The 27,274-nt window shown below is 46.2% G+C and overlaps 1 protein-coding gene across 2 annotated transcripts; it reads right to left on the reverse strand.

The window, feature by feature from the left end:
* Positions 1-3,177: 3,177 nt before the first annotated feature.
* ALDH8A1 (aldehyde dehydrogenase 8 family member A1) lies at positions 3,178-26,918 on the reverse strand. Of its 2 annotated transcripts, XM_045499713.1 has the most exons (7): positions 26,707-26,916; positions 22,702-22,849; positions 21,270-21,425; positions 19,437-19,586; positions 14,059-14,315; positions 9,713-9,874; positions 3,178-4,031 (listed from the first exon to the last, which is right to left on the reverse strand). In XM_045499713.1, exons 1-7 carry the CDS (start codon positions 26,842-26,844, stop codon positions 3,579-3,581), a joined length of 1,464 nt encoding a protein of 487 aa, XP_045355669.1. In that variant the 5' UTR covers positions 26,845-26,916; the 3' UTR covers positions 3,178-3,578. The 2 variants fall into 2 exon arrangements, with proteins under 2 accessions (XP_045355669.1, XP_045355670.1); XM_045499714.1 differs by lacking the exon at positions 9,713-9,874 and having other exon boundaries at positions 26,707-26,918.
* Positions 26,919-27,274: the final 356 nt, after the last annotated feature.

Here is a 27,274-nt window from a genome sequence, read left to right on the forward strand (position 1 = left end):
TTTTCTTCTCCACCTTTGTTCTCTCATCTTGGACTAGTTACATTGACAGCTTTCTAGATCTCTGCTCCATCTTCTATTTTTCCCTTGCTGTCATGCCCTGTATTCTGAGCAATTTTCTCAACTTTATCTTCCAGACTGGTACGTAGTTTTCAGCCAAACCAATGATTCAACTCTATTGATTTTTCGTTTTACTTCATTTTATCGCCAACGTTTAATTCTTCGAGGCCTCTTCACGTCCGTCGCTCGCTCCTTGTCCGTAGTAGCCCGCTGCTGTGGACAAATGTGCTGTGCCCTCAGATCTCTCTGAGACGAATTCGGTGTTTCCCATCTTCTTTCTTGTATCTGTTTCTCCCACGGTTGATTGTTCTTTCGCACACCTTAGTATTTCTCTTTAACCAGATATTTGACGATCCTTGATTGACTGGTGATAGCTCTTAATAAAAAGCATGCTGGTTGATTATTATAGGTAGTCGGCAAAGTTATTTTTTACGGTTTGGCGGAACATTTACCCCTAACACCTGTCACTGAATGGTGTTAACTAATTGGTGTTAATTAACTAACTACATTTCTGTGTAAGCGGGTCAGAGACAGGCTTCTTTTCAGGCTGTGAGGTCAGTTCAGTGTGTGCCCTCCTATCAAAGGGAGGAGAACGGTTCCCCGGGTGGTGAAATTCTTTGGTGGGTTTCTCTCTAGGTGTTGCCTTTCCTATACCTCCTCTGGGCTGCGTGTGAAGGTCCTGAGTTGTCTCAGGCTCCGTGCCAACAAGCACGCTGGAGGCCTCCCCCAGGAAGGTCTACACTGGCGTTTGAGCACCTCCTTTGTGTCTGGGAGGGGCCAGATCCAGGAGGCAGCTGCTCCTGAGACCTGGGAAGGAGACCTGGGAGGAGGCTCAGAGTGGGAGCTTTTCTGAAGTGCCCTCTGATTCTTTGACACTCAAAGTGCAATCGGGCCCCACCCCGGACCATCTGAATCTGAATCTGCCTGTGAACCAGAGACCTCAGTGACTCAAAGGCACAGCTAGGCACACTCAGAAGTGCGGCTCCTCGAAGTCCTTGCTCCTGCCCCCTCATGTCCTGCTGTCATCCAGGCCACCTCCGCAAGCAGGAGCCTCTGGGGCCGTGCCAGAAGGAGTGGCCCTACGTCCCCTCAGCTTCCTCCGTGCGTGCTCCACTCTGTCCTTCACCACGATCCACTTTCCCTTTTCGGTATGTATTTCCTGTGTGTGCAATAGTGTAGCAAATACCCAAGCACCCGTCACCCAGCTCAGAAATAAAACCCAACAGATATAATTGAAACCCCTGTGCCTCCCCTTCCGGTGTTTTCCTTATCAGTTCTGAACACAGCACACAGGGGAGCCGGCAGTCACACAGCTGCAGCGTCACCCCTCTGGTGGGATTCTGTTGTGGTGCCAGCACAGACCCAAAGGGTGCCCTTAACCGATGTGGGGCCTGAGACAGTATAGGATGGTCTGGGAGGGGAAGGTCTTAGAGCTAAACTGACCCGTGGTAGGCTAGAACGAATGAAAAAAGGCCCATCGGGTGCTAAGACATCATAGCCACTGGCGTTCACAACGGAGAACTGGGCCCGTGTTGGGGTGACAGAGAACAGCATCTGGTCAAATATGCATTAATGAGACTGCCTCATGAGCCCAGAAGAAGCTTCTAGAGATCCAAAGAGACCCAGAAGCTGGGAAATGACATCCAGAATGTCTGTCAGCAAGAGGCAGTCCCCTGCACAATACAGGACCCAGAGCCCTGACAAGATTTGGAATCAAGATGTGGCTTAGGTCTCAGAAATAAGGATGAGCTTGGGCTAGACCAGGTATAAGAACAAAACTGTGGGTTCTTCGAGACTGGAGCTGCTGAAATTCTTCCTGTTGATTCATGGGATTGGTCCTAGACTTAACTAATGAAGATGCCGGGGCCTGAGCTGGAGAACAGGGCAGGTGAGAAAAGGGGAGGTGAGGGGAGGTGGAAGCTGGGAACCAGATATGATCCCACACCATCGCTTGACCTCAAAGGCGTTTATGTTTTCCAGCATTTGTGAACACGCCGACATATCCAAAAAACTACACAAAACGGTAAAGACTATTCTGTCCCCCGGCCCTGACCCAACCCCCACCCCCATACACGATGAAACATACACCCCAGAGTATCAGGAAGACCTTCACTGCATTCCTGGAAACTGTTTCGAGCACCTTCTGTGTGCCAGGCACTGTGTTGGGATCGAGACTTCAGTGGAGAGTAGCACCTGCAGTGGCACCTGCCTGGGCTTTCAGCAATTATCTGGGCGGTCAGATATGCAAACAAGTGGTTTCAGTCTGTGCAGGAAGGGCTGTGCTGGAGGAGTTCCTGGGTCACATGGCCTAGTGGGGCCAGGGAGGGGCAGAGGGAGGGAGGCATGGAAAGGAGACACAACACGATGTTTTCCATGAGCCATAAGTATGTGGCTGTTTCCAAAGCAGAACCCAAGACAAGTGTGAGATGGTCAAAGATCATGGCTTTGGAGACTGACAGCCCTGGGTTCGAATCCTTCCTCTGCCTCTTACCATGTGTATGACCTTGAGCATGCTACTTTAATCTCTGTAAAGCTCGGTTTTCCCCTCTGATCATTAGGGGATCCAGAAAAAAAGGCACTAGAAATACCTTTATTACTTTGTATAAAGTCCATACCCCTAAGAGAATGAGGATAAGGAAGAATAAAGGACAATTCAAGAAAAAGGTATATGTCATACTGTCTACTAAAATTGCTTAACATTTATTCTTTTAGGATTAGTAGGTTGTAAATCTAATGAGACGCATACATGAAGAAATGTAATTGATTAGACGCTACAGTAGAAATGGATCAAACTATTTCCTCTTCTTGTTCCAAAGTCCCTCCAAAAGCAGTCATGTTATTTTTCTTTGTCCTTATATAGACGTATTTAGTGGGACCTACCATATAGGCCTGCTCTGACAAATTCCATATTATGCTTATCATCAACGTTGGCTTCATCGATATTGATGTTGGTGCCTGGGTGGTTCAGTTGCCTGAGCATCTATCTGACTCTTGATTTCAGCTCAAGTCATGATTCCAGGGTCATGGGATTGAGCCCTGCATCAGGCTCCATGCTAAGCATGGAACCAGTTTAAGATTCTCTCTTTCTCTCTCTCCCTCTGGTCCTCTCCCCCACTTGTGCTCATCCTCTCTCTCTCTCTCTCTCTCTCTCTCTCTCTCCCTCTCAAATTAAAAAAAAAAAGAAGCAAAAAAACAAAAAAAGATTGTCTTTAAATTACCAAGAATTCAATCAAAACAATGAAAAAAAAAAGTGAAGACACAACATAGAGGAAACCTGACAATCCTTTGGCTCCCTTTTTGTGCCTTCCTGTTCAGAAGTCTTCTCTTCTTTGACTCCACAGTGAAAATAGACAGCATCTCTTTGACAGCAGATAAAAATACTAACTACCGAGGATAAGGTAGAGAAAACCCGCTAAGTCAAGATGTGGCTAGAATTTATGTTGGTGAGTCTGCTCACCACGTTGGACAACTGATTCTCTACAGCCGAGCATTGACCATAACAGCTTCTCCACTGGCCGAGGTCAGTGCTTAATGGTGATTGTTTTGACTTCAGTGAAAAATTCATAAGAGTCTTTGGCTCCCTCTCTGCCTATCCCGGAACTCTTCATCCCCCCGAAAGGGAGGTTCAGCTCTCTGATGAGCCAGCAGTTGGTCCAGACCAAGCCCGACTGCAGCTTCTTAGCCACTCGGTGGATACGGCCCACGTTGCTTGACCACACAGTTGCTGCCAACCCGTATTTAACACTGTTTGCTCTTTGAATCACTTCCTCCTCACTATCGAAGGGGACGACACATGTCACTGGACCAAATATCTCTTCCTTCATGCAGCAGGATTCATCCTTAATGTCTGTTATGACTGTGGGAAGCATAAAATATCCTGCCTGATTCTTGGGGGGGAGACTCAACGTGTCCACCCCTTCACCACACAGAATTCGGGCCCCTTCGGCGCGGGCTTTCTTGACGTAACTTCTGACCTAAGTGGGTAGAAACCATGATTAGCAGCACCTTACCATTTGGTTTTACACAAAGCAGCAGAAAATTCAATATTTTTGAATCATCTACATAAAACGTGTAAGGTCATTGCTAAGAACTCTAAAGCTCAGGGGCGCCTGGGTGGCTCAGTGGGTTAAGCGTCCGACTTCGGCTCAGGTCACAATCTCACGGTTTGTGAATTCGAGCCCCACATCGGGCTCTGTGCCGACAGCTAGGAGCCTGAAGCCTGCTTCAATTCTGTGTCCCCTTCTCTCTTTGCCCCTCCCCCACTTGTACTCTGTCTCTATCAAAAATAAATAAATGTATAAAAAAATTAAAAAAAAAAAAAAAAGAACTCCAAAGTTGACTACCGTATTGCTCAGCTGCTAAGCCTGAGGGCAGAAGTGCTCTGACCATCATTTGGGCATCCAGCCCTCATACGTTAGAGGAGAGGAGTCATTTATTTAATGTCTACGTGCTGGGCGCATGGATAAACGCTTTTCAGACATTCTCACTTAATTCTCTCAAAACTCTATTAGCTATGTATTATTATCCCCTCTTTGCTGACAAAATTGAGCGTCAAAAAGGGTAGATGGTCCATACAACAAATAAACAGGAAAGCCAGAATCCACACTCTGGTATAATCGGTAGTTAAATACACAAAAGAATAGTTGGTCACTTTTGGGAGGGACTGTGTCCACTGCAGAATATGGGAAGTTGAAGGGTGTATAAGATTTCATTAATGGCCAAGGTAGCTAGGCTTCCAGAACAAATAATTTCTAACTTCTAGTCTCATTACCGATTATATTCTAAAAATATATCTAGGCAATAAAGTGTAGCTAACTATAATGGGAAATAAATTATGTAATAAGTAAACCCAGTGACTCGGGGACAAGGACAGATGTTTACTAATAATGGTTGTAGAAATGACTCATTATAAAATGATACGTATGGTTATGTCTGGAAGGGTTGTTGTGGTCACAACATTATCCGGCCCCTGAAGGGTATGATAAGCATAGAAGCCATAGAAAAGTAATGCCCCGGGGCGCCTGGGTGGCGCAGTCGGTTAAGCGTCCGACTTCAGCCAGGTCACGATCTCGCGGTCCGTGAGTTCGAGCCCCGCGTTGGGCTCTGGGCTGATAGCTCAGAGCCTGGAGCCTGTTTCCGATTCTGTGTCTCCCTCTCTCTCTGCCCCTCCCCCGTTCATGCTCTGTCTCTCTCTGTCCCAAAAATAAATAAACGTTGAAAAAAAAAATTAAAAAAAAAAAAAAAGAAAAGTAATCCCCCAAATTAAAAACATAGAGGGGCGCCTGGGTGGCGCAGTCGGTTGAGCGTCCGACTTCAGCCAGGTCACGATCTCGCGGTCCGTGAGTTCGAGCCCCGCGTCGGGCTCTGGGCTGATGGCTCAGAGCCTGGAGCCTGTTTCCGATTCTGTGTCTCCCTCTCTCTCTGCCCCTCCCCCGTTCATGCTCTGTCTCTCTCTGTCCCAAAAATAAATAAACGTTGAAAAAAAAAATTTTTTTTAAAAAAAAACGTAGAACAGCAGTGAGGCGGTCCATCAAAGGCTGGGTACGTTGAAATCATACTTTGGCTTCTTACTTATCACCTATCTATCTGAGCATTCTGCCCCAGTATCAGATTAATATTTCATCGTAGAACTGTATTCAACGTAGAGCTGTGTGTTCGTTCTGTAAAAATAAAAAGGTAATGTTGTTCTATGATTCGTTTCGCTCTAGTTTATGGAACACTTAATAAGCCATGAAGTCAAACACTTTCAGAAAATAGAACATTTGGAACAGCTCTGCATTCCAAGCTGCTACACCTTTCCCCCCCAACCCGTGCAGGGATCTCAGTGTTCTTCCTGAAAAGCCTTAGTCTAGTTTGCGGGTGGAGACTAAATGAGGTCTGGACTTCTCCTTCCTCCTTCCCGTATTCTCTTATTCCTCTTGAAGCAACCCACCCAGATTAAAACATGGCCAAAGGTCGCATCCTGCGTGAACAGGAGAAGTTGAGGCAAAGGTCCCCAGGGTCCCCTGCTGGTCACAGGACCAGAACTTTCTTCAGTGATTCAAACTCAGAGCGTTCTGGCTTTAGATTGTCTCCTCTACCCAGAATTTCATGATTATCTACCTCTTAGAGGTTCTTGGCTCTGAAACGTGAAAGCGTCGGTTTTCAAACTGTGAACTTTTCAAGATATTTAATGTAGAAGATGACTCACACTAAACTGAATTTATTTTTCTGGGGAAAGTATTACTGGATGATAGACTATCTATACTAGAAGCTCAGGAACTGAGATTTTCAGTAAAATCTGAAAAAAGAAAACAACATTGTGACTGGTAATATGCCATAAAATGTAATAGACTATTATTACGAAACTTTTTTGAGAACAGAGAGTAGTTATTACTTCGTAGCTTTGCACGTAAATCAGAGCACAGAGGGCAGATGGGTGTGCTGGGGAGCCCAAGTGTTCAAATCCCAGGGCCTCCACTTACTCGCGGAGAGATTTCAAATGCTCTGTGCCTCAGTTTCCCCTCTGAAAAATAAGATTAACATTCCCACCCATTCCTAGGATTCAAGAAAATCATGCATGCGAAATATTTAGCATGACGCCCGGTACGCAGTAAGTCTTATGGATGCCAGCTGCTCACGGTGCTGTTGGTGAAGAAGGAGATGGTGTAACACACGATCTGATGCTTACTGGCTAGGAGACTTCAGAGATGCTCCCACCCTGCAGGTCGGGTTTTTTTAACCTGACAAAAGACGACAGGAAACTGCCCAAGTGGACCTTTGTTAGGCCTGAAGCCTGGCCCTGTCGGGGGATGCACCAGCCAGGATCCCCCGCGCTTCCCCCAGCCTCACTGTCAACACTCAACAATTCCGTCTCCAATTACCCGCATCTCTGGGGAGGCTGGCCTATAGCCAGATTCTCCAGACAGTCAAGTGGAAAAGAATTCAAGGGGGTAAAAAGAAAAACAAAAGTGAAAACAAACAGCAACGCCGTGCAATAGGCGAAGAGCCTTTTCTTCACTCCTGGAGGACAGAGTCGCCTGCGGCTACCTATGCATCCCCTGGGTCTCTGGGAACCTGAAAAGTCACAGGTCCTCTTAGGAGCATGCTGTGTCTCTGTGGGTTCTGAGTCCTTTGCCATTACAGGACAACCTCGACATATGCTAATGGGATTCTTCTGTCCCTGAATCGCCACCTATCGCGACAGCCACATAGAAGTAAGATGGACAGAGACGCTGCAGGGCTAATTTGCAGGGGACAAAGACCCCAGACGCTGCAGGGCTAATTTGATTCGGAGAAGATATAGACAAACTGCAGAAGAAAACAAAGATGGCAGCCAGACCTTCCTTAGCACGCAGCCCCCCAAGCTTTCCAGTGAGAGGCGAGGAAAGATGCCCACCAGTGGAACGTGTCCGCTGCCTCCTCCGTCCCGGAGGGTTTGGCATACTGGACTGAAAAGAGTCCCACCGGAAAGGCCACATTTACACTTCCCTAGCTGCTCCCATGAGCTCCCCGTCAAGGGCAGAAGTACCCAGGGCCTTCGCACAAGAAGTGATCTGAAAGCACCCGTCAGGGGTCCACCTGGTGGGAGAGTCAGAGAGGGACGCTGTGATTCCTTGCATCTGGGCACACCTGCTCCACGTGGAGCAGCGACGATGGCAGACATCCAGGAACCCTCTGAGCCCCCGCAGGATTGCCCTAAGGCGTCACAAGGGGAGGAAACGTAAGTCCACCCGAGGGGCGCTCTACATGAGGAAGGAGGGACCACAAACAAGAGAGACTCCATAGACAGCAGCAGGTCGATACGTGGTGGGGTAATGGGAATAACATCTTTGGTGTGCTTCCCCAGAGAAATCAAAATAAAATAAATTGGCCAACGATAAAAAACTATTTTTTTTAATTTTTTAAATGTTTATTTTTTAGAGAGAGAGAGAGAGAGAGAGAGCGCAGCAGGGGCAGAGAGAATCTGAAGCAAGCTCCAGGCTCTGGGCTGTCAACACAGTCCGACATGGGGCTCAAACTCACAGACTGCGAGATCCTGACCTGAGCCGAAGTTGGGCGCTTAACTGAGCCACCCAGGGACCCCTTTTTAAAAACTTTTTAACGGTGTGTACAAAATCTTTCTCCTTAAAAGCAGTAGGGTCATGGAACTTTCTAAAATGAGTGCAAAGTCATTAACTTTATTTTATTTTAATAAGGAAAGTAGCTGAGAAATTATTTTGTCTAAGGATCGAGGAGAAAGTTAAGAGACGTTGGCTGACAAGTCTGCAGTTTGGCTAACGGTAATGTGCTAACGTCAGTTTCTTGGTGTGGACAGTTGCACCGTGGACATGTGAGACGGTAACAAAGGGAAAGCTGTGTGAGGGGATATAGAAACCATCTGCCTTCTCTTCGAGATTTTTCTATAAATCTTAAGTTATTCCAAAATAGAAAGTTTATTTTTTTCTTAGTTATTTGACGGAGATAGAAAACATTCACGATGGTAAAAATATTCGGGAGTGTTCGAAAACTTCTGTTTGAAAGATAAATACGTGCTTATGTTTGAATGCGGTCAGGAAAAAACTGGTAACTGTACCCGTCACCATTTTCAGGGTTATTCATGGAACCTCAGCAACTACCTTGAAATGATAGTAAGAAAACAAAATCCAACCGCCACGTTAAATAAATGCCCATCTTGCCAGCATATTTGGTTTCACAGAAGATGGCAATTCTGGGCGGCCATACTGGGCCTAAAACCTTGTCAGTGGTTCAAGTCTTGAAAACAAACGAAAGATCACGTGTGGTTTAGGTTAGGATTCTTGCCCTTTGTCCACAGCTTCTGTGGCTACGCTAGAAGCCATGGGGATCTCTCCCGCAGAACCATTTCACACATTCTCCCCTCCTCACCCTGCTTCCTGCTTCACTGGAGAAAACAGAAGAAATAAGAAGAGACCCTCAAGCTACTACACCCTCCATATGTGCATCTCTGCTTCACAATATTGTAAAAGTCAAAGTTAAAATGCAGTTAATCTGCCACATCTGTGCAATGTCAAAGATTTCCAGAAACTTAGGTAAAGGCCCTGTCCCTCAGAGGCTAACTGATGGGAGCGTATCTTCCTTGGTGGCCCTCAGTCACCACAGCTGAAAACAAGGTCCCCTAGCCCCCAAATTCTATGACTTCTTTTGGGAGTCACATCAGGTAATAAGTTAAAATGACCTTAAAGACCTAAATTCCACAAACCACCCAAAGACCATCGATGGCTTCTCCCACATGGCCCACCACTCACCTTACCAATTACGAACCACCTAATTAGGATCATGCATTCTGGCCCTTCCAGAATTCCATCTGCTGTAAGCCAGAGGCAGAGTCCTTTCCACTGGGAACTTTCATTTATGGAAACTCCTGCCTCCCTTAGTCTACATCATTCTTATTAGTGACCTTTATGTTTTGAAATTTGACTTCCTGACTCTTGATTCTATCTCCATGCTGACTTCCTAGATTCATTCATTCCGTGTAGATGCTGCTTTAACTTGGACTACATTTGTGTATTCATATCTAATATTTCAGAGACCATTTCCTATACAGGTCCGAATGCTTTAGGAATAAGGCAGTAATTAACAACATTTCAAACCATGGATGTGTGCTGTGTCCTACACTGAGCTTATCCCCAAACTCACATTGCACAGATGTACTTACTTTTTCCAAATGAGCTTTACTTATCAGAGCTCCCATGCTGGCCGATGGATCGGAGGGAATGCCAACTTTCCACATTCTGGTAGCTGCTACAAACTTCTTCAAAAATTCACTATAGATGCTCTTCTGGACAAAGATTCTGCTGGTACAGAGGCAGATTTCACCCTGCCAAGAATGACATGTGAGGACAATGATGAGACACCCTCCTTCGTGGATAGGTCAACGTGGCAATTGTGAACACCTGGCAGTGGCCAGGCACTGGTCTAGGTAATGGGAGACGGTGACAAACCAGACAAAGTCCCACCATGAGGACCACAGCGGTGTGCGAGGCAAGGCAAGACAGCGTGAGCAGGGCTGAGCAGGAGTGTAAGCAGGAATGGGGTCGGGGAGGGTAGGAAATGAGGGCAGGAGGTGAGGAGCAAGGCAGTATCATGCAGTCTCACAGGCTCACAAGGAGCCTGCACCTTGCTCCTGGCATCATGAAAAGACCGTGGAAGCCTTTAAGCTTTAAGCAGCAGGATGATGTGATGGGGTTCACGTTGTGAAAGGATCCTCCCAGCAGCTGTGTGGAGAATAGAACGGAAGGGAATGCGAGCAGGATCGGAGTAGAATTAAGAGAGTATTCCAGAAGTCCAGATAAGCAGACGTAGCTCGGACCAGGGCAGGCCCAGTGGACATGAGAGAAGTGGTAGGCGTCCACGGACATTCCCAGACTCGAAAAGGGACATGGGACCCCAAAAGTGCAAGGAAACTGGTATAGATGCTCTGCAGAACAGACGGGTTTCAGGATGTATCCTTGCGGGGCGCCTGGGTGGCTCAGTCGATTAAGCGTCCAGCTTCAGCTCAGGTCATGGTCTCTCGGTTCACGAGTTTGAGCCCCACGCCTGGAGCTCAGACCCTGGACAGCTGTGCTGACAGCTCAGAGCCTGGAGCCTGCTTTTATTCTGTGTCTCTGCCTCCCTCTGTCTCCCTCCCTCCGTCTCTGCCTCTCCCTCATTTATGCTCTGTCTCTCCCTCAAAAACCAAAACCAAAACCAAACAAAAACATTAAAAAAAAAAAAAACAAGGGGCGCCTGGGTGGCGCAGTCGGTTAAGCGTCCGACTTCAGCCAGGTCACGATCTCGCGGTCCGTGAGTTCGAGCCCCGCGTCGGGCTCTGGGCTGATGGCTCAGAGCCTGGAGCCTGTTTCCGATTCTGTGTCTCCCTCTCTCTCTGCCCCTCCCCCGTTCACGCTCTGTCTCTCTCTGTCCCAAAAATAAATAAACGTTGAAAAAAAAATTAAAAAAAAAAATAAATAAAACACTAAATTTAAAAAAAAAAAAAAAAAAAAAAAAAAAAACAACTGAACCGACAAGACTGGTTGATGGGTTATTGAGACAGAAGGAAAAGGAAGGGTAAGAATCAGGGTGGCTCCCAGGTTTTTAAATTTTTTTTTTTTCAACGTTTATTTATTTTTGGGACAGAGAGAGACAGAGCATGAACGGGGGAGGGGCAGAGAGAGAGGGAGACACAGAATCGGAAACAGGCTCCAGGCTCTGAGCCATCAGCCCAGAGCCCGATGCGGGGCTCGAACTCACGGACCGCGAGATCGTGACCTGGCTGAAGTCGGACGCTTAACCGACTGCGCCACCCAGGCGCCCCTCCCAGGTTTTTGATGGAGCCGCAGAGCAGACGGTAGTGCTCTTCCCTGGGAAGGCGAGCCCACGGCAGGGAGAAGATCAGCACTGCAGGGAAAGGAGAGGGAGGGAAACCGGAAGTTCTGCTTCGCACAGGTTAAGGCTCAGACGCCTAATCGTCACCCAAGCAGAGGCGCTGAGTGTCCTGGGCTGAGGTGCTTACAGGTGCCTGAATGAAAAGTCATCCTTACTCTCATTTGGCTACGCCATGCAATCGTTCGCAAACACCATTCTAGACACATCAAAGCATTATAAAGGTTTGACAAGTACACATACGCATGAACAACTATTTTTGTCACATTTATATTTGTTTGACCTTCACAACCATCCTAACAATAGAACGTTTCTAATTATCTTGCTAGTTGTGCAAAGATGCACTGTCCAAATTAAACACTCACTGTTTGGGAGCAATAAATTCTCTCTGCCAGCCAGGATCACGGTTAGAACCATCTGCCTACCTGGCTTGGGAAATCTCCCAACACGAGTGCCCTCTGCCATGTGCGGGAGGCAGGGGAGGGAGTGGTAAAGAGATCTGAGGGGTTAACCAGTCAGGGTTTTCCTGACTACTTAGTGCCAGGAAAGCATAGGTGAGACTAGCGTCCCTAGTGGCATGACTTGAGAGGAAATAAGAGAAGGGAAATCTTATTGATTGAGTGCCCATTGTGCGCCAGGCACAGCTCGGGATGCTTTCCTCATAATACTTTTGTGGTGTACTAGCTTTTCCAGTTCAGAATTAGGAAATGAAGTTTGACCAAACACAGGCCCAAGGCCCCCAGGCACAGGAAGTTTCAACTTCAGTCTGAGTGGTGCTGAAGTCTGCGTTCGTTTCTTCCGAGTCCCACGGTGTGTCTTAAGTATGAGCGTGCCCCACTCCAAAGGGGAGTACACACAGTGGAGATGTTTGGAAGGAGCCCGTTGTGTCCAGTTGAGGAGGAAGTGCTCACTATGTGGGACTCATCTCTCGGCCAAGGAAAAAGAAATCAGCCCCTCTATTTTGCCTAAAGTCTATTTGTTGTCTCCAATTAGCCAGTTGGGTTCATGTCCTTTCCCACCGGCATTTAAAATACACGCCGCCCCCCTCCCCCCAAGAGGAAGGCTGTCTGAGCATTTCAAGTTCTTGCACAGTCCTTCTGTGCACTCAGAGTGCATTTGCCACCATGCAGAGGCCACTGAACACCCCCTCAACTATGTCTCAGGCCATGGTTTGTCCCCCCACCGCACTGTTGTCACTAAGCCACCCAAATGCTCGATTTCATTGTTCATTTTGATCCTTGTTTATTTTAATGATTAAAATAGCTGTATCATAAAATTGCAAGTCTATTTTCTCAAATCTGAAATTGAAGTCTATTGATTCAGAAACACTCTATACACACGGATATATCTGTATATAGAGGTGTGGACAGAGATACGTAATCAAACCACTTTCTCTAAGAATTACTTCTAGAGAAATCATTACAATTGTAATGATCCTGAAAAACCACCGTCAAGAATGTTTTTCGTTCGACACTCATGAAAACCCTACTGGAAGGCATCATTCTTGCTTCCGTGATTTTACGGGTAAAGAAACAAAGGTTCAAAAGGCTTTGCAGTTTATTCAAGTTAAATAAAGATCTATCTCATTCTACTCATCCTTCTGTGACAGTTCTCTTTCATTAATTCTTTGCCCTCTGCTAATTTTTTTTTTTTTTTTTTTTAAACAGACCCTTTGGAGAGGGGCGCCTGGGTGGCTCAGTCGGTTGAGTGTCCGACTTCGGCTCAGGTCGTGATCTCACAGCTCATGAGTTCGAGCCCCATGTCAGGCTCTGTGCTGACAGCTCAGAGCCTGGAGCCTGCTTCGGATTCTGTGTCTCCCTCTCTCTCTGCCCCTAACCCACTCGCATTCTGTCTCTGTCTCTCTCAAAAATAAATAAACATTTAAAAAAATAATAAAAATAAAAATAAAAATAAAATAAAAACAGACCCTTTGGAGAAAATCATTCAGTATTTTCGTATACCTGTTGAAGGTCAAGTGTGCCCCCAAAGCAGGTACAGGTGTCCTCTTCGTGATGCTTCCAGTCTGGTCTATCTGGGCTGGTTTTCCTAACCCTTTGGGATGCCATCGAAGAATTTGCTAAAAACTGTCGCCTCCAGAAAAACAACTGTTTACACAATTTCAGGAGATGAAAAGTTGCCACGACTCCATGACACCCATGACTCCAACATAAGAAAGGTGCTGTAGGCTGGTTTAGGCATTTATTTCTAAGTGTGTGGTGCATTTAGGATGCTTTGGGGGAGCGAAGGTTCACTGGAGATAGGACATTGAGACAGTGAGAAGAGAATGAGAGTGACTCTATGAATTAAGGGAGAGAAAAGCTTGGAGAAACAAAAAATCAATCATTTTGCCCATGGCCAGTACCTGACAAAAAGCTGTGACTCAGAAAGAGGAGCTTGCTAAACAGAAGCTGTGACTCTACAAGACCACAGATGGACATCGAGATAACACAGACAGTCAGCGGAATAACACAATGTAACAACCTCTTCTCACTGAAATAGCACCAGATTGACCGGCTCACTCCTGGCTTTGTACTGTGATGAAAGAGATCCAGTCTGACAGGGTCACAGAGTTTAAAAATAAACAAACCAAAAATGAAAGGAAACCAAATAAAAACAAACAGAGCAACCCAGAGGACGTACCTGGTTGGCAAAGCTGGACCTGATGGTCGTGGGAATGCACTCCTCCAGGTTGGCATCCTCAAAGATGATGGCGGGGTTCTTGCCCCCCAGCTCCAGGGACAGCTTCTTGCAATGGGGAGCACTCAGCTGAGCGATCCGCTGGGCGGTGGGCTGGCTCCCCGTGAAGGAAATCAGGGGTACCTCTGGATGGGACACCAGGGCCTCGCCTACCTTGGGCCCCGTTCCAAACACAATATTTACCACACCTGGTGGAACACCTGGATGGGACACAGTGACAGTTACGCTAATTCTTCTCGGTATGTTGAGAACTTCCGTTACACAGACATTCTCTTGGAAAGTCCAATAGCTTGAATGGGTGGGAGGAAATGTCTATGGCCGCCTCTAGTTTAATAACAAAGCTCCATGAGCTTTGCCTTAGAAAAACGAAGAGTAGAACATTCTCTCTCTCTCTCTCTTTGTTTTAATGTTTATTTATTTATTTTGAGAGAGAGAGAGAGAGAGCCAGCCAGTATAGGGAGAGGCAGAGAGAGAACCCCAAGCAGTCTCTGCACTGTCAGCGCAGAACCCCATGCAAGGCTTGATTTCCCAGACCGTGAGATCTTGACCGGAGCCGAAATCAAGAGCGGGACGCTTAACTGACTGAGCCACCGAGGCGCCCCGGAGACTAGAACATTCTAATTAATTCATTCCATAATATTGACTAGGCATCAGGGGCTGAGGACGCAGAGATATCCTCAGGCAGGTCAGGCCCTCTAAGGTAGAGAAGCCCTGCTCTTAGCTGGCATCCAAAAGTCACAACGCAGTGTGAACACGTTAAGTAGAGGGAAGAAGAGATTAGACTATCCTGGCCCAGGGACATGAGGGAGGCTCCTCTGGGAAGGTGAGTATTGAGTTGAAGGTCCTGTGTCTCATAATATGGACATACCATTACACTCCTGGACTGACGTAAAATACCAAGGACACCCGAACACGGGTGCCCCAATCTTTCTATCATGAGACCCTACCTTCCTACATTTGCATGTATTTTTTTTTTATGTGTTTATGGCTTTCCTTGTTTATTACCTATCCAACCCTGGAAGGCACACTAAGGGAAGAAATGGTGTCTGTGTTTTGCTCCCCACCCTGTTCCCCTTGCCATGGCCTAGTTTGCCATATAGATTAACACTGCTAAACGCTCACATTCACTGCGGGTCAGTTATTGCTGCAAGTGATTTACACCCTTCCCATCTCCCAACAACTGATGATGCAGGTAGGATTTAATATCCTCACCTCACCCAAACTGAGGCAAAGTGAGGTTAAACGGCAACCATTACAAGGCAAAACCGGGTGCGGAAGATTAATAAGCAATTAAGTGAATGAATGAACAAATACTTAGCATACATTATCCAAATCAGAAACAGTTCTTGACTTTGTTTGAAAGCTTTAAGTGTCCAGAAAGAAAATCTGTGTGCAATTGTGATGTGTCCAGGAAGCTCTTAGGTTTGCTTGGAGGTAGCTGAATGTATTGCCTGTATTTCTTCAGCTTGAAATGCAACAGAGGCAGAAAACCTCCAATGTGTAAGGTTCTTGAACTACCCTGCTGCTAGGATCTTTTTCCGTCCAGGTTGGCCATTCTCTCCTTCATAGAAACATACTCCATGGTATTACAACCATCTCTTCAAGAATATGCTTTTACAGTATAAATAATAAGTTCTCATCAATGATCCATTATCATCGCGAACACCTTCCCGTAGAGCCAGTCTTAGCCTGGTCACTTGAGGGGACAAACGAGGCCCCCTTCAGGTGAGCCTCAGGGACAGGTGTGAAGAATCAACGTGGCATCTGACAAAGCATCACCTCTAATGGCCCCACTGTTACAGTCACGTGTACACTTATTGAAACCTAGTCTGGCTCGATCCTGGATCACAGGTCACTGCCACAGAGGACAGGCCCAGGGCCAGACACCATGTGAATGCAGGTGAGCCCTGCATTGGGACAAAGAGGAGGTTCAGCAGAGGGGGGACCCATGGAGGCTGATGGGAGAGAAACAAGGACAGGTTCCCCATCGTTTGCAGGAAGGGGTCTTAATCTCCATCAATTATTACTGGGCATGTGAATATTTGCCCAATATTTTCTTTCTTTTTTCTTTTGAAATGTTTATTTATTTATTTTGAGTGACAGACAAGACAGCATGAGCCGAGGAGAGACACAGAGAGAGGGACGCAGAATGCAAAGCGGGCTCCAGGCTCTGAGCTGTCAACACAGAGCCCGATGTGGGGCTCGAAGCCAGAAACCCACGAGATCATGACCTGAATCGAAGTCAGACACTTAACTGACGTATCCACCCAGGCGCCCCTGCCCGATGTTTTCTGATTGGAGTTTGGGGGCAAGAGAAGGTGGGCTGTTGGTCAGGCTTTATAAATCCTGAAGGCAAAAATGGATCAAATCCCTTCTAACGTTTACAATAGTATTTTAACGAAGAGTGAAGAAAACTTAGAAACACCACACATTTATAACCCAGGAAAGTGGGCTCATTTCTTCCAGGCCAATTGCCTTCTACACAACGGCGCGAACACTTTACATTTCCTTGAGCTCTGGTGTTAATATGTTAAGAGCTACGTACTGGCCATTATTTCTCAGTACCAATTTGCCATTCGATGGAGGCAGTAATGAAATTTTTCTAGAGACACCCGCCCTCTACCCTTAAGATATTCTGGTTATCAAGGGAAGAAGGCAGCCAAGTCGGCAAATACCAATTCGAGAAACCTCAGAGTAGGTGGCTAACAGACAAGAAAGGGCACAAGGTCCCTCCCATGCTAGGATGCGGCAGGGTGGCAACAAGCTTAAATTGGGCAGAACAAAAATAGGAAGGCCAGGGGTGCCTGGGTGGCTCAGTCGGTTGAGTGACAGACTTCAGCTCAGGTCATGATCTCACGGTCTGTGAGTTCGAGCCCCGCGTCGGGCTCTGTGCTGACAGCTCAGAGCCTGGAGCCTGCTTCGGATTCTGTGTCTCCCTCTCTCTCTGCCCCTCCCCCACTCATGCTCTGTCTCTGTCTGTCTCAGAAATAAATAAACATTAAAAAATTTTAAATAAAAATAGGAAGGCCAGAAATCCGCTTTCAGTAGACCCTCCAAGAATGAGGGCAAACATTCGGTGCCCCCAAGAAGCGAATACTCTAGGACTTGCAAAGAGTTACTCGCTGCGTGATTTTTTAAATGATTGCACGTCACAGGAAGGTCATCTGCCAAGTCTGTTTGAAGGCTCAGGACTAGAGGACTGGCTCTTTAAATATCCAGAACGCACCTGCAGGTCATTTTAGCTTTCTTTTTCTTACACCATTAAAAGTGTCTCTTACATAGTCTCAGTGGAGAAACTGAGGGCTTAAGGCAGGTGCAATTTGAGGGGTGCCTGTGTGGCTCAGTCGATTAAGCATCCAACTCTTGGTTTAGGCTCAGGTCATGATCCCAGGGTCATGGGATCGAGCCCCTCATCGGGCTCCGCGCTGCACACGAAGTCTGCTTAAGATTCTCTTTTTCCCTCCCTCTTCCCATCTCCTCTGCATGTGCCCTCTCTTTCTCTCTAAAATAATTTTTTTTAAGGTGATATTTGAGCCTTATGCTCTCAGTGGGCCAGAGGAGGGAAGTTCAGCAAAGCCAGCCCAGGCTGGGAAGGAGAGAAGGACCACGTTGGTATAGTCAGCTTATTTGTCCACAAGAAAGAAGATCAATGCTGTGCAAATACATGGATACATAAACCTCTCATGCAGACCAGATTCTGGGTGTATGGAAGGGGAGAGTACTCAGGGAAAGGAATCATCCTAGATCAAGACGTAGTTGACTTCAAGAGAGCACGGTTCTGGGAACACAGCTCTGTGGCCCACGCCCCCTCCATGCGTTCCCTCCCCGACATGGATCACAGCAGAGCCTAGGTCCCACTTCTGTTCACTCGGGGGACCTACAGTCAACAGGCAGGGAAGAATTGCCTTGGACCCCCGCAGACACTAGGCACTTAGTTTTGCAAAGAACGGCATTAGAATGTGATCCCTCGTGGAAGGAAGGAATGACAGACAGGTGGGGCGTGGGAGAGGTCGCCATCTTTCTATCACACACCCTCCAGGAGCCCAGGGCATCCGTAAATGTCACCTCAAAGACTGAGGATGGAGGGCCTCATTCCTCTGTACAATACAAGGGAAATGGGCAGCTAGACTAGGGTCATAAGGCCACCGTTCAACCTGCCATCTAAACCTTGGAGTCAAGAACTGGCTCAACTTCTTTAGAAGCCAATATGTATATTTTTGCTTGGAGAGATGAGATATCCAGAAGGGGGAGGGATGGGCTCTTTCCAACCACCTACTTTACAGATACGGGTGAGCCCAGCTACCTTCTCTGTGGGCTTGAAGGACGTATGCACAGCGGAGACTGACAGAAAGACAGCCTGTTTCCCACCATCACCCATCATCCCAGCCCAGAGTGTGTATGGAGACCTGGGCTGAGGGACCTAATAGCGAGGGGCTTTCCTGTGGGTTACAAGCTGGGGCCTCCCGATGGTTCCCCTCTAACCCTGTGCCCATGCTGAGTTATACCCCAGAATGTAACCAGGAACATACCTTGAATGTGACCATTACACTATTCACAAAAAGAGGGCAAGGAGGGGCACCTGGGTGGCTCAGTTGGTTGAGTGTCAGATTTCAGCTCAGGTCATGATCTCACAGTTCATGGGTCTGAGCCCCGCATTGGGCTCTGTGCTGACAGCTCAGAGCCTGAAGCCTGCTTCGGATTCTGTGTCTCCCTCTCTCTGTGTGGCCCTCCCCCACTTGTGTCCTCTCTCTCTCTTTCTCTCTCTAAAATAAATAAACATTAAAAAAAAAAAAAAAAAAGGAAAAGGAACCATATTGCATCAGCTTCCACATAGTGGCTCCAAATGCTGGGGAAACTGAGGGATATATATTCAAATCTCTTGAAAATGGGCTATTTTGAGCAGTTACTCTTTAACCATACAAAAAAGTGCCTAACAGTAACCTTATTTTCATCAAGGTTAACACGTAGTCCAAACAGAAGATTTAAATTGACCATTGAAGACACTCTCTGGGGCCCGCTGCTGTCGGGCTTAAGGCTCCCCGATTGTACAAGTCTCTGTACTGCCTGCCCCCTGCTGGCGGAAGGGTTCCTGCAGCAGCTCGGTACACAGGCGAAGAGAGGAAGCAGTGTGATGAAAGGGGTTTCTCAGGAAAAGCTCAGGGAGACAACAAGCAAAGATGTCGATGGAATCGATTTTGCTCTGAGCGGATTTCCATCCAAAATAACTTTTCAAACGTCAGCGACGCGGAGGTGGCCTCAGCCCGCAAAACTTGCAACCCCAAAGCCGATCCCGTGCCTCTCGGGACCCCCAGCTAAATCACCTGCTGTCTCCAGGAGTTTGCACATCATCCAGGCCGTCACTGACGTCAGCTCGCTGGGCTTGGCTATGACGGTGTTGCCGGCAGCAATGGCCGGAGCCACCTTCCAGGTCAGCAAGTAGAGTGGCAAATTCCAGGGGCTGATCAGACCAGCTGCAAGAGGACAGAAGCACCTTCAGCAATGGCATGCCCCTCAAAGCAGGCTGGCCACACTGGGTTTCTTCACGTGGAGCTCCTCCCTCCTGCATCAAAGTGAAGCGTACTCTTCCAAAAATCCCCAATTCTGCTATTGGTAGCCACCTTCAGGAAAAGAATTCTGAAACGTATCATACGCCATTGTGCCTCTTCAAACTATAAATCCATACGATTTACTCTTTTCTTGATGTCGTAACAATTGTATTGATGAACAAACAGCAATATAAGTTCTAGGACCAAGAGGCTGTCACTTGTCACTAAACAGTTCCAGCTGTGATGAGTTTTGAGATTTATAGTCCGATGTTCACATTTTTTTAAACCTCTCTCTCCTTCATCATCAAACTGTCTAGCTCCTACTTAAGATTTTCCATCACTGTTTCTAATCTGTTGTGGATTAAGACATAAAGTCTCAAGCTTTTTAGAATTATTTGTAAAATAAGAGTAAATCAGTAATGAGCGTGCCCTGTGGGGGCCTCCTACTAGTAAGGCCGATGAATTCTGATGCATAGACTGAGAAATCCATTTTGGCAAGCCAGGGGATTTTTTAATAAAAAATTCTCTCTAGGTTCTCACCTGTATCATGAGCAGATAGGATTGCTAAACAAGTGATAGAACCAGCATCTAGAATTTGTTCCCATGTGATACTGAAACCATGTGTAGGCTTCCAACCATAAAATACACACACACACACACACACACACACACACACACACACACACACAATCTACCTTATGAATAAGTAAATGGATTCATTTTATTTTATACTCTTCCCTCAAACCTGTGCTGTGAAAGTAAACATACACTCTATGTTATTATATTTCTCGTTGGAAAATCTTTTCTTTAGGGGATAACAGTATTTTTTCAGCATTGTATATCATCATGCTTCTTAGAGGAAGGTTTGAGCTTCTCCTAAATGCCTTCAAAATGTGATTTCCAAGTGGTTCAAATAATCAAAGTGGTAAAATGTCCCATTTTCTTTCCTTTTAATTTATTTTATCCTGTCATAAAATGTAATAAATATGGGAGGTTGGTGGGTTTTTTTCCTCGGAGGGACAGTGACATCTAGTGGATATTTTGAGACATTGCTCATATTTATATGTCCTCCAAAAGGAAGCAAGAAGCGGCCCATTCAGTCAAGGCTCACTTATCTGGCACTGTTCTAAGTGCCCTACACTTACTAATTCATATAATCCATGTTAAAATATGTAAGTATAAAATTAAACTATTCTCCCAGTTTTTCAGGTAAGAATCGTGAAATATACAAATGTTAACGAAACTGACCCTGCACATATCCAAAATCCATGCTGTTAACGACAAGCCTCTCTGGAAAGAAACTTTTTTTTTTTTTTTTTTTTTTTTTTTTTTGGTGTATGGGGAGAAAATCTTTGTACGTGAATTTCCTCTCGGTATTATTCTTTTCCTGGTAATTTCCCAGGAACGATGTTTTCGGAATAAGTGGGGAACTTGACACAAAGAAAAATAACCTCGAAATAGGTTTTTGAGGCCCATTAAGTTTCAGTCCAAGTAGAAGAAATCAGCTCTTTCCTTTTTCTGGGTCTGTTCCCTTAGATCGGTGCTGCAGGACCGACGGGGAGTCCCTCGGCACCAACCCAGTGCAGGCTTTCACCCAGCAGCACCTACCGATCCCCACGGGGGCCCGCAGGGTGTAGTGCAGACAGCCTACGTGGTCCATGTGTGTGCACTCTGATGTGTGGTGCAGGATGGAGGAGGCGAAGAACCGGAAGTTCTGCACAGACCGGGGGATGTCCATGGTTCTTGCCAACGTTATGGTTTTCCCTGTAACAAGTCAGCAACAGGAGGCACAGTCAGTGTAGTGGAGACACTACCGCACCTGCATCCTAACTCACGCTCACGTAGCCTTGGTGCCTTCCAGCCCCGGACCCCAGCCCTTGACTACACGGACAGCTGATCATGGTTTCATAAAGCTGTGAAATAATTAGGTATGACGTTATAAGATGGGGGAAGGGGGGGCTTAAAACGGAGTCAAATAATCTTTGTTTGTGGGTGGGAGAGGGGTTGAACAATTGATAGCGATCATGAATTCGCCAGATGCTACCACTCCGCTCACATCAGCTCTTTCAATTCAAAATCACCATGCCTTGTGCAGGCTACAAAGGGGTTGGAGTAATGGGTGTTAGGACAGCTGTATCTGCACGACACCATAAAACCCCTCGGACAGACATACGCTGTATATGAAATGTCCCCCAGCACGTGGCGGAGACCTTCAGATGGGCACGTGACAGAGCGACCAATGGCATCCGGAGGTTGGCATGTGACGCTCGCTCACCGTGTGCCCCATGCACGACCTAGCTCCTGGACGGAACAAAAAGAGACTCTGGACTTTTCCTTTATTCTCTTTGGCAATTCCGGGGGACTCCCCGCAGCAGGAGCACCAGCAGGAAACATCTCCTTCTTAAGGGCTTAGACTCAAGCAGCTTCCTAAGTTTAAGCTGATATATAGCACACATACCATTTTAAAAGATCTTGGGTTTTCCTAACAGACGTCCCTGCAAGGATTTATGGGCATTTACTCCATTATCCACACCTCTGGGACGGTAGCTGCTTAGGGAGCGGAACGCTGACCTGTCGGACTCTTTCTGAACAACTTGACTGTAACTGCTCTTCAATTACCCGCGCTTAGAACCCCTCTGCCTAGGATTGGAGAATTGCAGGATGAGCCCTCCTCTTCCTCTCTCCCCATATCCGTGCCCTTTGCCAAGCATCTCCGCCGTGCCTTCCACCAAATGGACAAAATGTATTTGCTTTCCTGCCCTGGAACCTGGGCTCAGCTCTGACTTGCTGTGGCCATCAGAATGGGGCAGACGTGGGCCAGATGCCAAACTCCCAGGTGGTTCTGCTTTCCACCTCTACCTCTGCCATGAGAAGCATCGTGCAGGCTAGCCTGATGGGAAGAAGGTGCCCTGAGTCCCATCCATTGTGGTTAAGAGGCAAGAGGTCCCCTGCCCAACCGGAACGAGGGTGTGAATCTCCAGCGTCTGAGTAGTTGTACTGCACTTTCCATAAAGCACTGTTAAGAGGCGGCTGCACTCACCTTGGTCTCTGGATTCTGCCTGGGCCAAGTCCTCCAGGGATTTCTCGAGCAGATCCGCCAGCCGGTGCAGCACCTGTGAGCGCTCCTGGGGGCTCCTGGCCGACCAGCCGGGAAACGCTGCCCTGGCGGCCTCCACTGCGGCTTCGATCTTTGAGGAGCATCAGGAAGACAATCACCTTAGGACTGTTGCTCCTGAGGTTCGAGGAATCCAGAAACCACATCTCCACGCGTGCCTAATTTTTTTCAGCCTAGTTCCAAATATGCAACACTTGCTAGTGCTGAGTTACCTGCCAAGTGGTGTTTTTGTGACCAGTGAATCAGGGCACCACAAAAACAAAGAAGAGGGATCCGTTTTGACCAAGGTGTGCAGATGTGGCAATCAGATTATTAAAAAGAAGCTGTTTGAGGGGCGCCTGGGTGGCTCAGACGGTTAAGCACCCGACTTCGGCTCAGGTCATGATCTCGTGGTTCGCGAGTTCAAGCCCCGCATCAGGCACTGTGCTGACAGCTCGGAGGCTGGAGCCTGCTTCAGATTCTATGTCTCCCTCTCTCTCTCTGTCCCTCCCCTGCTCATGCTCGCTCTCTCTCCCTCTCTCTCTCTCTCTCAAAATTAAATAAACATTAAAAATAAAAGCCATTTTAATTTTAACAGATGCACGTTTTCAATCATGTCAAAATACACATTTTTTTAATATCATAGGGAGGGGAAACTCATCTAGACATGTAGAATCTCTAAACTTTTAATCCAGCTCCAACACATCTGAGAAAGTCTAAAATTTTGCTTGAAATCATATCTGCAGGCTGTCTTTCCCCTCCGAATGACTAATTATAATAGCCATTTACTAATTTTTCTATATAAAGGAATGTTAGACACACAAATTATTTCATCTAACCTGTTCTAAAATTCTAAACTGTGCCTATTGCTATTCCCATTATTCAGATGAGGAAACTGAGGCACAGAGCGCTCAAGTCACTTAGCAGAGGTCACACAGCCAATAAGTGGCAGTATCAGGATTCAAACCCAGATCTTTGTGGCCCCCGAGACCATGGCTGGCCTTCTGTGGCACAGCCTCAGTCCCTGCCCCTGCCGGGCTCTGCCCAGTAAAAGAGGCCTGTTGGGGAGGAGGATATCTGTGTTTGAACAGATAGTTTGGAGACCTGGTTTTGGAGCCAAATCCAAAAATATACAGGGGAAGGTACGGGCAAGGCCAATTCATGCAAGGTGAAACGGGTCTTCAGGTCATGGGCTGCCTCTGTCTGCCCCTTAGCAAAGTCTAAGCAGTATCTTTTCCAGAGACAGCAAATCCATAGCCTGTGTCTCACCCCTCTCCCCTCTCGCACACATGACAAGACTATAATAACTCACAGCTTGCTTCTACCCCTGGGCTCAGACCCAGCCTCAGAATCCTTTTCCACAGGCTTCAGGTCACCACGAGCATCTTTCTCATGTCATATGATCTGACAATTCTGCTGCCCTCTCCCCCCAAACCTGATGTACACTCCTCCTTTGCTTCTTTATGCAAACAGAGTCCCTCTCGGCGGGGCTGAATAAAGGATAAAATGAGTCTCATTTTAATTATACATTTCTGGGGGGAAAAATGTTGTTTTCATTTCAAAAGCTGAATCTCTAATGTGGACCCGCAGAAACGATGAAGGAAGATTGTGGGCTTTCCACCAGAAGCTGCCGTCTGGCCGAGGCCTGGTTGCCCGCCAACAAGAGGAGGGTTCATTCCTGCTGTGGTCAGTACAAAACGTCCTCTTCCTGAGGTTGTCAGTGTAAAAGCTAAGCTTTTCGCTATGCAGAGAACTCAAGTACAGTCATGTTTTCTAAGTTGTCTTAGAATACATGTGAATATAACATGAGCATACGCTAAGACTTAGGAAGCATTTACTATTTGCCAAACACTAAGGGCTTTACGTATACCAGTCTGTTTAATCCTTAGAACAACACTATAAGGTGTTATTATTATCCCCATTTTACAGGTAAGGCAACTGAGGAACACGGAAGTTCAGCTCTAAGTCAAGACCATACACACTAAGTTGTGCAGCTGGTCTTTGAAGCTAGGTGGTCTGACCCCAGTCTGTGCTGATGACTGCCAAGCTGTCATGTAAATGCCACCATACGTGTGTGTGTGGCCACTGATCTAAGCATCAGAGATGGGAATGTTAGCTCACTGTCTGTCGTCTGTGGAATAAAGGACGATGATAAAGTCTTATTTGTAGGCTGTTACGACTCACATTGGGGATAATTCCGCTGTTAGCAAAACCAGCAGCACTTTCTGTGAATGACTTTCTGTAAAATCGGGCATGTAGTTTGTATGTGGACCGTAGTTTTCAAGCCAGAAAAATCTGGGACTTATGGGGATCAGAGAGAATATTTGCAGGGAAATCCAAAATGTTTATTTCTCTACTAGCAGGTGCTTCCATAGTACATTCTGTCTTCTGAAAAGGCATGAGCCATTAGCTGCAGAAAATATTTCAACTGAATTTGTCATATTTGCCGTTTTTAACTTCAGTTTACAAAACACCCTGAGACCAGGAGGACTGGAAAACACAAAGCTGGATTTCCCACATCTATCCCAGGTCATTTGAAACAACCAAAATTGTGGGTTACAGTTTAACCAATAGATTAGCCAGTATTTGCTAACTTTAATCCATAAGTCTAAAGGTTTTTTTTAATGCAAGACAGATTGAAAACATTATTAACAAATGAGAAATAATAGCTTAGTATAGATGAAGGCTTGTTTATATATCTTTATTAATATATGAAGGTTACAATTATCCTTTAAATAATCTAGTTCTTTGTGCCTTAAAAAATAAAATCCATTAGGCATTAGATGAGCATATGTCCATCAGCCACATTTATCACCCCAGACAAATTTACATTCTCAATACAATAAGTGATAACTAATCAAATGTGTCTCCACCATTTTATAAAATTTCTCAAAATTAATTCAACATCAGTAAAAAAATTTTAATGTGTGTGCCATTAAGCACTTTGAGTAAGAAAAAGGATGGTATTAAATTTAAACACAAAACTATATGGGAATTTGATTTTGCATTTCATCATTCAAATGATCAGTTTTACTTTACCAGATATTTTAAAAACATAAGGAATTATTAAAGGATAACCTAAAATAAATCCCTGGGTTTTTACTTTTGCTTGTTTTTAGAGAAATAACAAGTTTTTCAGAAAACCGTGAATATAGTGGCAAGTTTAGGCAACACTTGGTAGAGAAAAGGAAACAGTAATACTGATCATTCTTAACAACTAATAGTTTTTAGTAGACACCTATTAAGGAATGTCTGAGAAATGCAGCTGCGTGTTAAGCTGCCTAGACTAATAACTTGCTTCTGCAGAGTCACCTGGGCTTTGTTCCGTGCACAGATATCACCCCTTTTTTAAAAGAATATTGTTTAAGTTTATTTATTTATTTATTTATTGGGGGGAGGGGCTGAGAGAGAGAATCCCAGGCCGGCTCCGCGCTGTCAGCGCAGAGCCCGATGTAGGGCTCGAACCCGCGCACCGTGAGACCACCCTGAGCTAAAATCGGAAGCTTAGCCGACTGAACCACCCAGGCGTCCCAGGTAGCCCCTTTTGAAAGGTCACATGACACTGCTTCGCTTTTACCTTAGCACCTGTTTTCGCTAACCAAAGACACCCGAAGAGGATTTTCACTTTTATGAAAAGAGCCATTACCATAGTATGTACTTCTTTACCAAAAGCAAAGTTGCATGACACGAACTTTCAGTAAGTGGAGGAGACTCTGCACTTTATGCCATTTCCACAGGTGTCGTAGGAAGGCTCTCTATTCGGATTGCGGGGGAAACCTACATCCTAGAAGTCCGATTACAAAGCAAACCTTCCCAGAACTAAAATCTTCCTGTCCGCCGATGTTTAACAACTGGGCACCTTTTCCCAATTCCCCTTGCTCCTAGAAAAAAGTAAGTGACGTGTAATCAACACACCAAGTACATTTCAGTCTCCCTAAGTGAACTACTCACCTCTTCGTTTCCACTGTCTGGCACCCGGCAGTATACTTCCCCCGTGGACGGATCATAAGAATCGATATATGAGCTACAAGGTACAAACTTTCCATTAATGAAGTTCTCCAGCGTCAGAAGTGCCTTTGTTCCGGCCATGGTGGAGACAACTCCTGTCTTTCTCCCCACCGGTGAGGGAGTCTCCCTACCCTGAGTTTGCCTTGTCCTCACCTCCAGCCCTGACGTCCTCATTTACCAATCAGGGAATGTGGGAGGTGTCCTGACACTCAGGAGCCTTCCAGTCTCCCAACTCTAAGTGAAGAGAGTTCTGGAATATTTCACAGACTTCCGGTACATTTTGAGAAAGGGATAATAGCCTGGTAAAGTAACATCAGCTTATGTGTTCATGGCCCTTTGAAATGTCAGAAGGTATCTGTGTATCTCCTTTTATTGCATTCACACCATAAGCTTTATTGCTCAAACACTGAGGGCCAGACCCTGAAGCAAGTCCTTGACACGAATGTACTCATTCATTCCGCACAGCAACCCTATATAAAGTAAGTGTCATTAAATCCCCTCTATTGTAGAA

Source organism: Leopardus geoffroyi, chromosome B2, assembly GCF_018350155.1.
Source record: "Leopardus geoffroyi isolate Oge1 chromosome B2, O.geoffroyi_Oge1_pat1.0, whole genome shotgun sequence".
Taxonomy (NCBI): Eukaryota; Metazoa; Chordata; class Mammalia; order Carnivora; family Felidae; genus Leopardus; species Leopardus geoffroyi.